Genomic DNA, 13,567 nt, shown 5'->3' on the forward strand with positions numbered 1-13,567 from the left:
TCCCCCTTCCAGGGCATTTAAATATGTCACCCCACTGCCTTTGAGCCTCCTTAGTTTCTATTGGGAAATCACCTTATAATTTTATTAAGGACCCCTTGATTGTGATTAGTCACTTCTCTCTCCCTGCCTTCAAAATTCTCTCGTTGTATATGTCTTGACAATCTAACTGTAATGTGTCTTGGCATAGATCTTTTGGCGTATAACCTGCTTGGAATTCGTTGAGCTCCTTGGATGTGTAGATTCATTTCTTTAATTAGATTCAGAAAGTTTTCAGCCATTATTTCTTTAAATACAGTAGTCTCCTGCTCCACCATTATCTGTGGGGGATACGTTCCAAGAATCCCAGTGAATATCTGAAACTGTAGATTGTACCACACTCTATACAGTATGTTTTTTTTCCTGTACATTAATGGGCAGATAGTGTATACAGCATGGATATGCTGGACAAAGTGATTATTCATGTCCTGCGTGGGCAGAGCAGGGCAGAATGACATTTCATCATGCTACTCAGAACTACACACAATTTAAAACTTGTGAATTGTTTATTTCTGGAATTTTCCATTTAATATTATTGGACTGTGGTTGCCCAAAGGTAACTGAAAGTGCAGAAAACAAAACGGCTGATAATGGGGGAACACTGTATTTTTCTGCCTCTTTCCTTCTCTTCTCCTTTGGAGACTCCTGTGTTGCATATGTTGGTACCCTTGATGGTATCTCACAGATCCTTCACGCTCTGTTCATTTTCCTTCATGCTTTTTTTTTCTGTTCCTCAGACAGGGTAATTTCAGTTGTCTTCAAGTTAGCTGATCCTTTCTTCTGCTTGCTCAAATCTGTTGAACTCTTTTAATGAACTTTTTATTTCAGTTATGTACTTTTCACCTCCAGTTTCTTTTTGATTTTTAAAAAATATATAATTTCTATCTCTATTAATAATCTAATTTGCTCATGTGTAATTTTCCTATATTATTTAGTTATTTGTCAGCGACTTCCTTTAGTTCACTGAGCATATTTAAGACAGCTGCTTTAATTAATGTCTTTGACTAATAATTCAAATGTCTGAGCTTTTACAGACATAGTTTATGCCAAGTTCTTTTCTCCTGTGAATAGGCCATATTATTCTGTTTCTTTATATGTTCTATAATTTTTTGCTAAAAACTGGATATTCTGAGTATCATAATGTGGTAACTCTTAAAATCAAGGGCTTCTCCTCCTCTGGGACTGTGGATTTTCTCTTGTTAAAGGCTGGATCCATCAGTTTGTGACTTTTTCAAACTGCTTTTGCAAAATGTGTATTTCTTGTCACTGAAGTTGCTCTTCCTTTATCTATATGACCAGTTAGTGAACTACCAAAGATTTCCTCAAATATCCAGCTACAAACAAGGGGGAAGGTCTGTCTCTTTAAATCTTCCAGTGGATGCTGCTGGAGGAAGCCACTGCTGCCAAGTAGATCAAAACCAAGGCAGTCTCCGTATTGATCCCTCAGGCACCACCAGACTGACCAAAATGTACCACGTCAAATTTTTTGAGGACAAGGTCCCTGATGCTCACTCTGACATCAGCCAGCTGCTCCAGGAATGTGGGTTGCTACTCTTATAGACACAGCAGGACTAAGAAATGGAGGCAGTAGCTGGCTCGTGTCCACCACTCACAAAGGACTAGCAGCTCGCTCTTTCGCTCTTTCTTTCTTCTTTCTTTTCTCTCTCTTTTTTTTTTTTTAAAGACAGTCTTGCTCTGTCACCCAGGCTAGAGTGCAGTGGCGCAATCTCCACTCACTGTAAGCTCCACCTCCCGGGTTCACACCATTCTCCTGCCTCAGCCTCCTGAGTATCATGGACTACAGGCACTTGCCACCACACCCAGCTAATTTTTTTGGTTTGTTTTGTTTGTATTTTTAGTAGAGATGGAGTTTCACCATATTAGCCAGATGGTCTCGATCTCCTGACCTCGTGATCGGCCCACCTCGGCCTCCCAAGGTGCTGGGATTACAAGCATGAGCCACTGCACCAGGCCCAGCTTCCCCTTTCTTCAAGCATTCTCCCATAGATGCCTGACCAGGTTCCAGAGTTTCCAAATAATTCATTGCAATTACTCTTTATAGCTCAATGGTTGTTCCAGTGGAAGGACCAGCCTCTATAGCTTCCTACAATACCATTTTGTCCTTAGGTAAACTACTTCTGCATTTTTATATACAGACTTAAACACAGTTTTACAACATTATCTACATTCTTCCCCACCGACCTTCATTTCACAATCCTCCACTATTTCACCTATCATACTTTGTCATACTTTTATTTTCACTTCAAATTAATATTTTATTTTCTCTTTATTCTCAGTAATTTTTGGATTAGCTTGGTGGTACCTTAGCTCTCCTTTGCTTATTGAGTCCTGTCACTTCCTTCTGTACATTTTTTCCTTGCACTTTTCTGTGTCTACTAAGACTACTGCGCCCACTGCAATAATCTGGTGGCAGACACTCCCGTTGTTGCCTATGGTGTGGGAAGTTTTGCAGCAGCAGTCACTGCCTGGCTGCTCAGCCTGCAAGTCCCCCAGCTAATTGTCCCATCAGGAGCCCTGCCCAGCGGAGCATCCACTGCTCCTCACTGGCGATTCCTGGGGGGCTCTTCCAGGTTCTGCAGCACATCCTGACCGAACCTTCTGCATCGGCTTCCATTTGCATTCTTTCCTTCTAGGAGTCATCATTTCTGATCCAACAAAGGCTTCCCTTCTTGCTTTTCTTTGATGTCCTCTCTTTACTCATTTATGGATCCATTTATATCCTGATTGTAATTAGTAAGGATTGGATCAGAGAAGGGAGACTTTAGCATGTGATAGATACGCTGTTTTGATTTAGAAGTATCCTAGTGACGTTTTTGCTTGTGGGTCTTTCAAAAACGTTCAAAGCAAGATTTTGCACATTTCTGGTCACTAATTCCTGACGTATTCAGCATTGCAAGTTAAGATAAGCCTGAACTCCAAACCTTTGCAGAGTCTGGGCAGCAACACGGTCACTTCTCCTGCCAGCTGGCCAGCACGTATAAACAGTCAAGTTCTTGGCTGGCTGCGCTAGTGTAGCATCAGGGCAGAGAGCAAAACACCTGTACCCAAGATGTGGGTGTAAAAACACTTAAGGCTCCCTGACAGCCAGAACTCGCCACAATCAAGCAAGAGTTGTGAGAAGGTGCCAGGCATGGGATGACCTCTTGTGGGCCCATATTTCCCCACTTTTCATGCTAGAAATCCAAACCAGCCTCCTTGGCTACCACAAGACCCTCTTATTGATCAGGGAAAACACACTTTATCTCGCTGTATCAGCACACATGCAGAAGAAGAAAGCAACATTCTTCCAGCAGTGCGGTCTTATCACCATCTTCACAAAAACGAAGGCTCCGAAACTCAGAGAGGTGAAGCGATTGCCCCCGTCACAAGCTCATCTCTAAACTGTACTCTCGTTGACACATTTTGTCCACTTCGGCAGTATAACAAATATTACATCACACGTTCTCTGTTGTTTCTCTTTCTGAATACTGCAAACAGGCCGCAACAAGAAAGAAGACAGCCCATGAAAACCGACAGTGCTGAAAGTGAAGCCTGAGATTCAGGTAAGGTATGTGGCAGTACGGGTCGTGTTGAAATCTGCCCAGGTTTGGTTCTCTAGAGAGTGCAATATCTTCTTTAAAAAATCACCAGTGCAAACTCAAGGGCTAGGATGCTTGCTGTTTCCTTGTCTCTTGATGTCAACAGTAACCCCAGAATGTGAGCCACGTGTCCGTCTGTAGAAGTAGTGCATGGCAGATGATGTATGAAAATATCAATTCATCTTTATTTTCTAGGAAGTAAACAATGTATAAATTGTAGACTGCTCATTTTCATACTTGCTTTTAAGTCTAAACTAAGAATTATTTTCACCCAATTGTACTAATCTAAGAACTTTAAATAATGAACACCTGCCATTTTAAGATGATTTCTATTAGAAGCCTCTGACCCTACCTATCCGAGCTTTCTGCTCAAACCTTTAGGACGATCCATAGAATGCAGCGAAATTTAACTGTGAAACAAATGATCATTGACTTCCAGAATCAGGGGGAAAGTTTACTCACTAGAAGGCTAAAGGAATTTGCTATGAGGCACACACATGAGTTGGCAAACCATCCAGCCATGCTCTGCCATCAGAATAGGAAGCTGAGCACTTGAAAACAGAGGAGCATGCTGTCCCTCCACTTCTATATCCCCTCAGCTAAGAAACACAAGACATGATTGTATCTGAAAATGAGACCTCAGCCCTTTCTCTAAGCTGTTACCTGTGCTTTCCAAGGCAAGGCAAGCTCCTTTGCACCCTGAACTCTACCATTCAGTACCTGCCTTCTCACAATGCTTCAGAGAAGCACCTCGCAAAAACCAGCTGGACAGGAAAAGGGTATAGGGCACACTGAATCCTCAAAGGCATGATCCATACAAGAAAAGTCCTGTGATCGGGGAAAACATCAAGAGCCCTGGGATCCTCAGGGTTCCTGTGCTCCCGGCAGCTTCCCACAGCTGGCTGGGTGCCTTGGAGCCCTGAGGAAGGTCAAGGTCTCCCAGCAGCACAGCCCTGACCAGCACCCTAGAGGACAAGAGGGCAGGACTGATGGTTCTGTGTATATCCTGTGAAAATGTTGCAGAACTGGGAATAGACATCACCAGGAAAGCCCAGAGAGACAGCAAACCTAGGAAAATTGTTCTCTAGAAAAACAGTGTTTGAGATGCATAGCACAGGGGCTTAATGAGGCAGGACCAAAATCATAATTGGAGACAAGCTGAGATGAGAAGACAAATCCCCTGAGATCAAAGGGGAGCTGAATGAGATATGGAAAGATTGCAAGAAACTGACCATGAAATTGCAAAATTAAAATCAAGGAAAGATGAAGTAAACTGGTGCTGTAAAAACTGTCTCAGTGATATGAAGGACAAACTTAAGAAGCTACAACTTGAGCTCATGTAGGATGTCTACAGAACAGCACCTGATTCTACGTGCTTCTCCCACCATTCCCTCTGTGTGCAACAGTGAAACGGCTGAGGAGTAGCAGAGCCCGAGAAGTGGAGCTGGACACTTGGCTGAAGCGTCAACTTGCAAATCATCTGCAAAGAACTGACAGCTGCTGTGGACATCCTTCCATGTGAGCATCAAATGGAGCCATGGACTCCCTGCCGTGAGCAACAGTGGCTAACATTGATGGACACAAGCGGTGTCTTTGTCCATTGGTGTTACTACAAAGAGACACTTGAACCTGGGTAATTTGTAAAGAAAAAAAGTGTATTTGGCTTGTGATTCTGATGACTGAAAAGTTCAAGATTGAGCTGTGTATGCGGTGATGGTCTCAGTCTTCTTCCGCCAACAGCAGAAGGTGAAGGGAGCTGACATGTGCAGAGATCACATGGAGAGAGGGGAGGCGAAGGGGTGGAGGAGGCTCCAGGCCCTTTTCAACAAGAGCCCATGCGTTGGTTAGAGCAAGAACTGCTGGAGCTGAACTCACTCCCTTCAGAGGGAGGGCTTTACTCTCTTCGTAAGGGGTCCACCCCCATGACACAAACACCTCCTGTGAGGCCCCATCTCCAACACTGGAGATCAAATTTCAACATAAGGTTTGGAAGGGTCAGATGTCCAAACCATAGCAAACAGCAAGTTCCCATGGCAGAGCTTGATTAGTGATTGAAACAAGATGATTCAGTGTGTTTTATAGAAGCTCAAACTCAGCCAACCACAGCTTGTCTGCTGAAGTTACTGATAATTGCATGTTCTTTATCGTTTGCATTATGTTTGAATGAGGCTAAATCATTTCTAAAGCAACTGGTCTTCCTGGAGTGCTTCTGAAATGATTTAGCCTCATTAAAAAAAAAATATTCACCTCTAAAGTTTTAAACAGCAGATGTTGGCTGTGATAACATCTTACAGTTGTGAATTACTGCAGCCTACATGAAACACGTCTTCAGTATATACCTTCCCCTTCTCCAAGTGCCTGTGGGTAGGAGTCAGTCACTCCTATCTCTAGAAAAGGAGATGGTGGCTAAGAGAGTTGTCTGATTTTTACATAATCCCAGAAAGGACTTAAGGTAGATTTTAAAGATCGTGGAATACAGACTGATGGCATAAAGGGAAAAGGGAGGGGAAAGAAAGAAGGTAGTGATATGAAGCCTGAGGTTCTAGTCATGTGGCAAGTCACAAGGATCGGACAATGCTCTGAAAACTGAGGAAGTTAGGAGGTTGTGTGTGTGCGTGCGTGTCCGAGGAAGTTAGGGTTGTGTGTGTGCGCGCATGCGTGTCTAAGTCCATGTGAGTGCGAGAAGTTAAGGGGTGTGTGCGCGTGTGTGTCCGCGTCCATGTGAGTGTGAGGGTAAGTATTCTTAAAGGCATCAATGAACTGAGGCAACATAAGGAATTCTAAGGCTAGGGTTCAAGGCACAGAGGAACCCAGAGAGAAACCCAGTGGGGAGTGCAGCTGGCCTTTGCCCCGAGGGCGTTTGGGAAACCTGGTGAACTTCATTTTCAGCTTTACAAGAGACAAAAAGAGAAGATCAAGCTGAGAGCACAGCCCAAATGGCAAGCCAATCAGTAATCTCTTAAAGTTGGCACCCCCAGATGGCGGTACCCTCATTGCAGTGGCAAACTAGAAGCAACTCACTTCTCCACCCGCAAAGAAATCAGGAGTGATCAGTCATCTCAAGCCCTAGAGCTGAAAGAAAGAGAGAAAAAACACTGCCGAGTATTTGGAGCAACAGGTTGTCCCTAACTGTGTGCGAGGTGAGTGACTGAAACTCCCCACGCTGAGAGTTTAATGTAGAGTGATTCTGCACTGATCATTCCCAGGGGCCAAGCATCATTCCTTATGAGTAACAAACCTTCATCCTAAGGCTCAAAGATTTCTTACAAATAAAACTACAAGCAAATGAGCAACTCTCAATGAAAAATAACTCACCACACGTGAAAACAAAGCACTATGAGTGAGAAGCAACAGAAACCATAGTAGAAACAGACACACAAATACTTCAGATATTGAATTTGGCCGACCAAAACATAAAGAAAGAAAACACAAACTCAAAAATATCTGGAGGGAACAGAAAACTGTTTTTTAAATTATCAAGCAGATTTGGAAAAATACCAAAAAAACTAATACAAATGAGAAATATCACTGATTTTTTTTAACCTGATGGATGGATTTGACAACAAATTAGACATTAATGTCAAAGACATTAATGAGAATATAGTTTGAAGACTATGTTATGTTTAGTTAGAGTTCCAGAAAGAGAAAAGAGAGAAAATTGGGAAGAGGTCGTATTTAAGGAGATTTGGCTGAGAATTTGCCAACATTGTTAGAAGACACCAACTCACAGATTTATAAAGTGCAGTGAATCCAAGAAGGGTAAATAAAATTCTAGACACAACATTATTCAATTGATGAATGCCTTAAAGAAAAAATTTATATACATACATATGTATTTTTTAAGAAAAAAAATATATACAATCTTTTTTTTTTTTCTTTTTAGACAGAGTCTCGCTCTGTCACCCAGGCTGAAGTGTGGTGGTGTGATCTCGGCTCACTGCAAGCTCCACCTCCTGGGGTCACGCCATTCTCTTGCCTCAGCCTCCCGAGTAGCTGGGACTACAGGTGCCCGCCACCACGCCCGGCTAATTTTTTGTATTTTTAGTAGATATGGGGTTTCACCATATTAGCCAGGAAGATCTCAATCTCCTGACCTTGTGATCCACCCGCCTTGGCCTCTGAAAGTGCTGGGATTACAGGCGTGAGCCACCGCACCAGGCCAAAAACTGTTTTTTAAAATATCTAGTGATAAAAGATGGGTTGTCTTTCAAAAAGATGCATTTCCCAAGAAGAACAATAGAAAATGGCCTATGTTGGTGATGCACTCATCTCTAAGCTTTCTGGAAGGATGGGGAGGGCAGGAGCCTTGCTCAGGAGGACTCTCACTAGACCCAGCTGGGAAGTGGGGCTAAGCCAAGGTGATGATCCTCCCGGAAGCCAGCCCTGCCTCTCCAGGGAAGAGGGTAAAAGCCACTGGTGGGTTTCCATCACAAGTAGACCTGAGCTCCGTCCCTGGTGGCTGCTCAAAGAGTGACTTTGTTTTGTCCTGCAGAAGCGGAGGTGCCCTGTGATCCAGGTCTTCCACCCTGAAACCCCCGCTGCATCAAAGTCCTACCTGGAGAGTCTACCTTGCAAAGCCTTCTGCTCCTACACATGCTACAGTCCAGCAACGACAGCCCATCATCTCAGAGCCTTGCAAAGCCTCATGCTCCTACACATGCCACAGGCCAGCAGCCAGAGCCCATCATCTCAGAGGCCCCTGTATGTCCTTCGAAGGAACCAGGACCCTCACAGCCCAGCATCCATCACTGTCATCATCTTCATCACAACCAAAGAAGAGCAAGCCTGGCAGGCGGGGTTACATCTCCAGGACGATGGGCTGCCAGCAACTGCAGAGATGCGGCCACCTGCTTAACTGTGCTGTCCAGCCAGCCAGCCAGCTGCAGGGCCTCTTGCTGCTCAAGAAGAGCTGATGGGCCGGGCACGTTGGCTCACACCTGTGGGCACAGTACTGAGAAATGGGAGCACAGTGCTGAGAAATGGGAGCACAGTAGTGAGAAATGGGAGCACAGTCCTAGGAAATGGGAGCACATTACTGGGCAATGGGAGCACAAAGAATTGGGAAATGGGAGCATAGTACTGGGAAATGGGAGCCCATAATACTGGGAAATGAGAGCACAGTACTGGGAAATGGGAGCACATGGTATTGGGAAATAGGAACACAGTACTAGGAAATGGGAGCACAGAGTACTGGGAAATGGGAGCACACATTGGGAAATGGGAGCACAGTACTGGGAAATGGGAACACAGGAAATGGGAAATGGGATCACACAGTATTGGGCAATGGGAGCACAGTACTGGGAAATGGGAGCACAGTATTGGGAAATGGGAGCACAGTACTGGGAAATGGGAGCATAGTACTGGGAAATGGGAGCACAGTACTGGGAGATGGAGTGCAGCACTGAGAAATGGGAGCACAGTACTGGGAAACCCCAGACCTGGATTCTGAGTTCTTCAGCCTAGCCCAGACTTCTTATCTTAGTAGACAACAAGAGTCAAGAGAAGACCAGAGAACTGCAGGCATCCTCTGTATTTTAATGAACTCTGCAATTTAGTCTGCAGTCATATTTTAAAAGATAATCAGTTTTCTAAATATATCTATAAGTTACTACATGCATTGGGCTGTTTTTGTGTTTCTGTAAAGAAATGCCTGAGGCTGGGTAATTTATTTTAAAAAGCAGGTTTAATTGGCTCACAGCCCTGCAGGCTGTACAGGAAGCACGGTGCTGGTATCTGCTTGGCTTCTGGTGAGGCCTCAGGAAGCTTCCATCGTGGCTGAAGGTAGGTTGGGAACCAACACATCATGTAGTGAGAGCAGGAGCAAGAGAGAGTGGTGGGGTTGGGGGGCGGGCATACATTTTTAAATGACCAGATCTCAAGTGAACTACCAGAGCAAGAACTCACTCATCACCAAGGGGATGGCACTAAACTATTTATGAGGAACCTGCTCCCATGATTCAAACACCTCCCAGCAGGCTCCACCTCCAACACTGGGGATTACATCTCAACATGGGACTTGGAGGGGACAAACATCCAAGCTATATTATTCCACCCCTGGTCCCTCAAATCTCATGTCCAAATCACCTTGCAACATGCAATCATCCCTTCCCAGTAGTCCCTGAAAGTCTCAACTCATTCCAGGATCAACTCAATCAAAATGCTAAGTCCAAAGTCTCCCCTGGAGATGAGTTCCTTCCACCTATGAGCCTGTGAGATCGAAAACAAGTTATTTACTTCCCAGATACAATAGATACAATAATGGTACAGGTACTGGGTAAAGAGGCCATAGGCCCCAAGCAAGTCCAAAACTCAGCAGGGCAGACATTAAACCTTAAAGTTCCAAAATAATCTCCTTTGACTCCATGAGGCACACTGGTGTGAGGCGTGGGCTCCCAAGGCCTTGTACAGCTCCACCCCGGTGTCTTTGCAGCTTGTGGCCCCTGCAGCGAATCTCATGGGTTAGAGTTGAGTACTTGTGGCTTTTCCAGGCTGAGGCTGCAAGCTGCCAGTAGATCAAACATTCTGGGGTCTGGAGGGCAGAAGCCCTCTACCCACAGCTCCACGAGGCAGTGCCCTGGTGGGGACTCTATGTGGGCTCCAACCCTACATTTCCTCCCAGCATTGCCCTCATAGAGTATCTCTGTGAGGGCTCTGCTGCTGCAGCAGGCTTCTGCCTGGGCAGCCAGGTTTTCCCACACATCCTCTGTAATCTAGGGGGAAGCTGCCAATCCCCCTTCACTTTTGCGTTCTGTGTTCCTGCAGATTTCACACCACTTGGAAGCCACCAAGGCTTACCCTCTAGAGCGGCAGTCCACGCTGTACCTGGAGACTGTTGAACCACCACTGAACCACCTGAAGAAGTTGGGATACAGGTACCAGTGTCCCCAGGCTGCACAGGGCATCAGGGCCCTAGTCCTGGCCCATTAAGCCATTGTTTTTTGCTGGCCTCTGGGCCTGTGATGGGAGGGGCTGCTGCAAAGATCTTTGAAATGTCTTCAAGGTCTTTTTCCCATTGTCTTGGATATTAGCACTTGGCTCCCTTTTAGCCATGCAAATCTCTCTAATAAGTGGTTGCTTTGCAGCCTGTTTGGATTCCTGTCCTGAAAACATTTTTTCCTTTTTCTACCACATGGCTAAGCTGCAAAATTTCCAAACTTTTACACCCTGCTTTCCTTGTAGGTATAAATTCCAACTTGAAGTCATTCATTTGCTCCCATATCTGATTATAGGTTGTTAGAAGCAGCCATGCCACTTCTGAATGTTTAGCTGCTTAGAAATGTCTTCTGCCAGACACCCTAGGTTACCATTCTTAAGTTCAAACTTCCACAGATCACTAGGACACAATTACAATGCAGCCAAGCTCTTTGCTAAGGCACAGGAGGGTGACCTCTGCTCCAGTTCCCAATAACTTCCTCCTGTTCATCTGAGACCTTGTCAGCCCGGCCTTCATTATCCATATTTCTATCTGCATTTTGGTTCCAGCCACTTGTTAAGTCACTGAGTTCCAAACTTGCCCTCACTTTTCTGTCTTCTTTTGAGCCCTCCAAAGTCTTCCAACCTCTGCTCATTACCCAGTTCCAAACCTGCTACCACATTTTCAGGTATCTTTAGAGCAGTGTCCTGCTCCTCAGTGCCAATTTTCTGAATGAACCCATTGTTGCATTGCTATAAAGAAATAACTGAACCCGGGTAATTGCTGACAAAAGACCTGAATCCATAGGTATTCATGATGAGTAATTGATGACAAACTGCACAAATGAAAATAAGAAATCCAGGCCTAGATACATTGTAGGGTAAGGCGGAACACAAAAGAAAATCTAACTTTAAAAACAACCAGAAAGAAACAACAAATCATCCACAGAAGGAAAGCAATTAGACAGCAGATGTATTAATAGTAACAATAGTAGATAAATAGTAATATGTACAAAGTGTGACCAAAAAAAAAAAAAAAAAGAAAAAAACTTTTGACCTGGAATTATGTACCTAGCAACACTGTTTGTAGGAAAAAGAGCAAATTAATCATATTTTCAGGTAAATAAAAGCCAAGTTTACCACCAACAATCCTACACTAATGGGACGTCAAAAAAGATGTATTTATTGAGGGAAAACATGTAAAGCAAACACAGAGCCCACAGGAAATAATTTAGAAAAAATTATCACTTATGGAAGTTTTCAATGCAACTCTCAATCACTGTTAGGTCAACCATATTTTTAAAATAATAAAAATATAGATTTGGACAACACCATTAACAGGCTTGATTTATGGGGCATCTGTGGAACTGGAAGCTCATTTATTATTAATAGAAAATATGCATTCTCCTTAGGCACACAAGGAATATTGCCCAAAACACGGCTTACTAGCCTCAACAAGTCTCAAATAACTTCTATGGGATGGACCAGTGTTTCCCTTTACATACTTTGACAGTTTTTCCTGTCTGCTTTTAAAATTTCTATTTATCACTGGGATTGAGCAATTTGATTATAATGAGACATGATATAATTTTATTCAATGGTACTTGTGCTTGAGGTGCATTGAACTTCTTGCATCTGTAGGTTTATAGTTAACATTAAATTTGGAAAAAAATGTTGTCGTTATTTTTCCAAACATCCTTTTTAATGCACTACCCTCATTACTCATGTTTTCTTCTCTCCTTCAGGGACTTCAATTAAACATATATTAAGCCACTTGAAGTTGTCCCACAGATTACAGATTATTTGGCTTAATTTTTTTAATCCTCTTTTGGTTTCATTTCAGATAGTTCATATTACTATGGTTTCACAATGAATAATGTTTTCTTCTTTAACATCTAATCTGCCATTAATCCCATGCAGTGCAGTTCTTATTTTATACATTGTAGCTTTCACCTCTAGAACAGTGATCCAGAGTGTTGTTATATCTTCCATGCCTCAAATTAGCTTTTACAATATGTGGAATACAGTTTTGATATTGTTTTAATGCCTTTGTGTCTGTTCTGGATCCGTTTTAATAGACTAATTGGTCTCCTTATGGCTCCTATTTTCCCACTTGTTTGTATGCCTAATATTTCTGATTGGATGTCAAAAATTGATGCCTTCTCTGGTGTTGGATATTTCTGGAGTCCTATCAGTATTCCTGAGGATTTCACAGAACTGACAAAAGACACAAATCCACAGGTATATGATGAGTTAATTATGACAAGCTGCATAAATAAAAAGAAGGAATCCACACCTAGATAAATCTTATTCGGGGATGCAGATAAGACAAAATCTCATTCTGAGATGCAGTTATTTAAGAACAGAGTTTTAAAGTGTTTATAGATGTAAGGGGTAGAAGTGCAGATTTCTTCCATGCATATATTGCATAGTGGTGACATCTGGGCTTTTAGTGTACCCATCGCCTGAATAGTGAACATTGTACTGAATAATTTTTCAACTCTCACCCCCTTCCACCCTCCCACCTTTTGGAGTGTTCAGTGTCTTATTATTCCACTCTATATGTCCATGTGTACACATTGTTTAGCTCCCACTTATATGTGAGAACATGTGGTATTTGACTTTTTGTTTCTGAGTTATTTCACTCAGGATAATGGCCTCTATCCATGTTGCTCAAAAGATATGATTTCATTCTTTATTATGAATGGGTAGTATTACCTTGTGTATATATGCTACATTTTCTTTAACCGGTCCTCCACTGATGGATGCTTAGGTTGATCCATTATCTTTTCTGTTGTGAATAGTGTTGTGATAAACATACAAGTGCAGGTGGTTTTTCATATAATTAAGTCTCTCCCTTTGGGTATATACCAAGTGGTGGAGTTGCTGAACCAAATAGTGGTTCTATTTTTAGTTCTTTGAGAAATCTCCATACTGTTTTCCAGAAAGATTATACTGATTTACATTCCCAGTAGCATTCCCCTTTCTCCACATCTTCACTAAAATCTCTTGTTTTTAGA

General features: G+C 43.0%; 1 protein-coding gene and 1 long non-coding RNA gene across 18 annotated transcripts in view; one reads left to right on the plus strand and one right to left on the minus strand.

Annotated features, from left to right (window-relative positions):
* LOC126957414 (probable palmitoyltransferase ZDHHC11B) overlaps positions 1–13,567 on the plus strand; it is a 167,020-nt gene that overhangs the window by 94,199 nt on the left and 59,254 nt on the right. For 8 of the 17 annotated variants that reach the window (XR_007726743.1, XR_007726747.1, XR_007726748.1 and 5 more), the window contains exon 15: positions 3,535–3,599. The exons of 1 other annotated variant lie outside the window; for it this stretch is intronic. Coding sequence is in view for 3 of the 16 variants with exons in the window: in XM_050795212.1 (XP_050651169.1) it covers positions 3,535–3,592 (58 nt within the window). In the remaining 13 variants the exon portion in view is untranslated. Of the gene's footprint in view, positions 1–1,929; positions 2,164–2,780; positions 3,402–3,534; positions 3,600–6,524; positions 6,566–6,648; positions 6,776–8,127; positions 8,174–13,567 lie in introns of those variants that run through there. 8 more of the 17 variants (XM_050795215.1, XM_050795214.1, XR_007726758.1 and 5 more) reach the window with 8 other exon arrangements.
* The window catches only part of LOC126957434 (uncharacterized), a 126,117-nt gene that overhangs the window by 70,560 nt on the left and 41,990 nt on the right, over positions 1–13,567 (minus strand). The window lies entirely within an intron of this gene.

Source organism: Macaca thibetana, chromosome 6, assembly GCF_024542745.1.
Source record: "Macaca thibetana thibetana isolate TM-01 chromosome 6, ASM2454274v1, whole genome shotgun sequence".
Classification (NCBI taxonomy): domain Eukaryota; kingdom Metazoa; phylum Chordata; class Mammalia; order Primates; family Cercopithecidae; genus Macaca; species Macaca thibetana.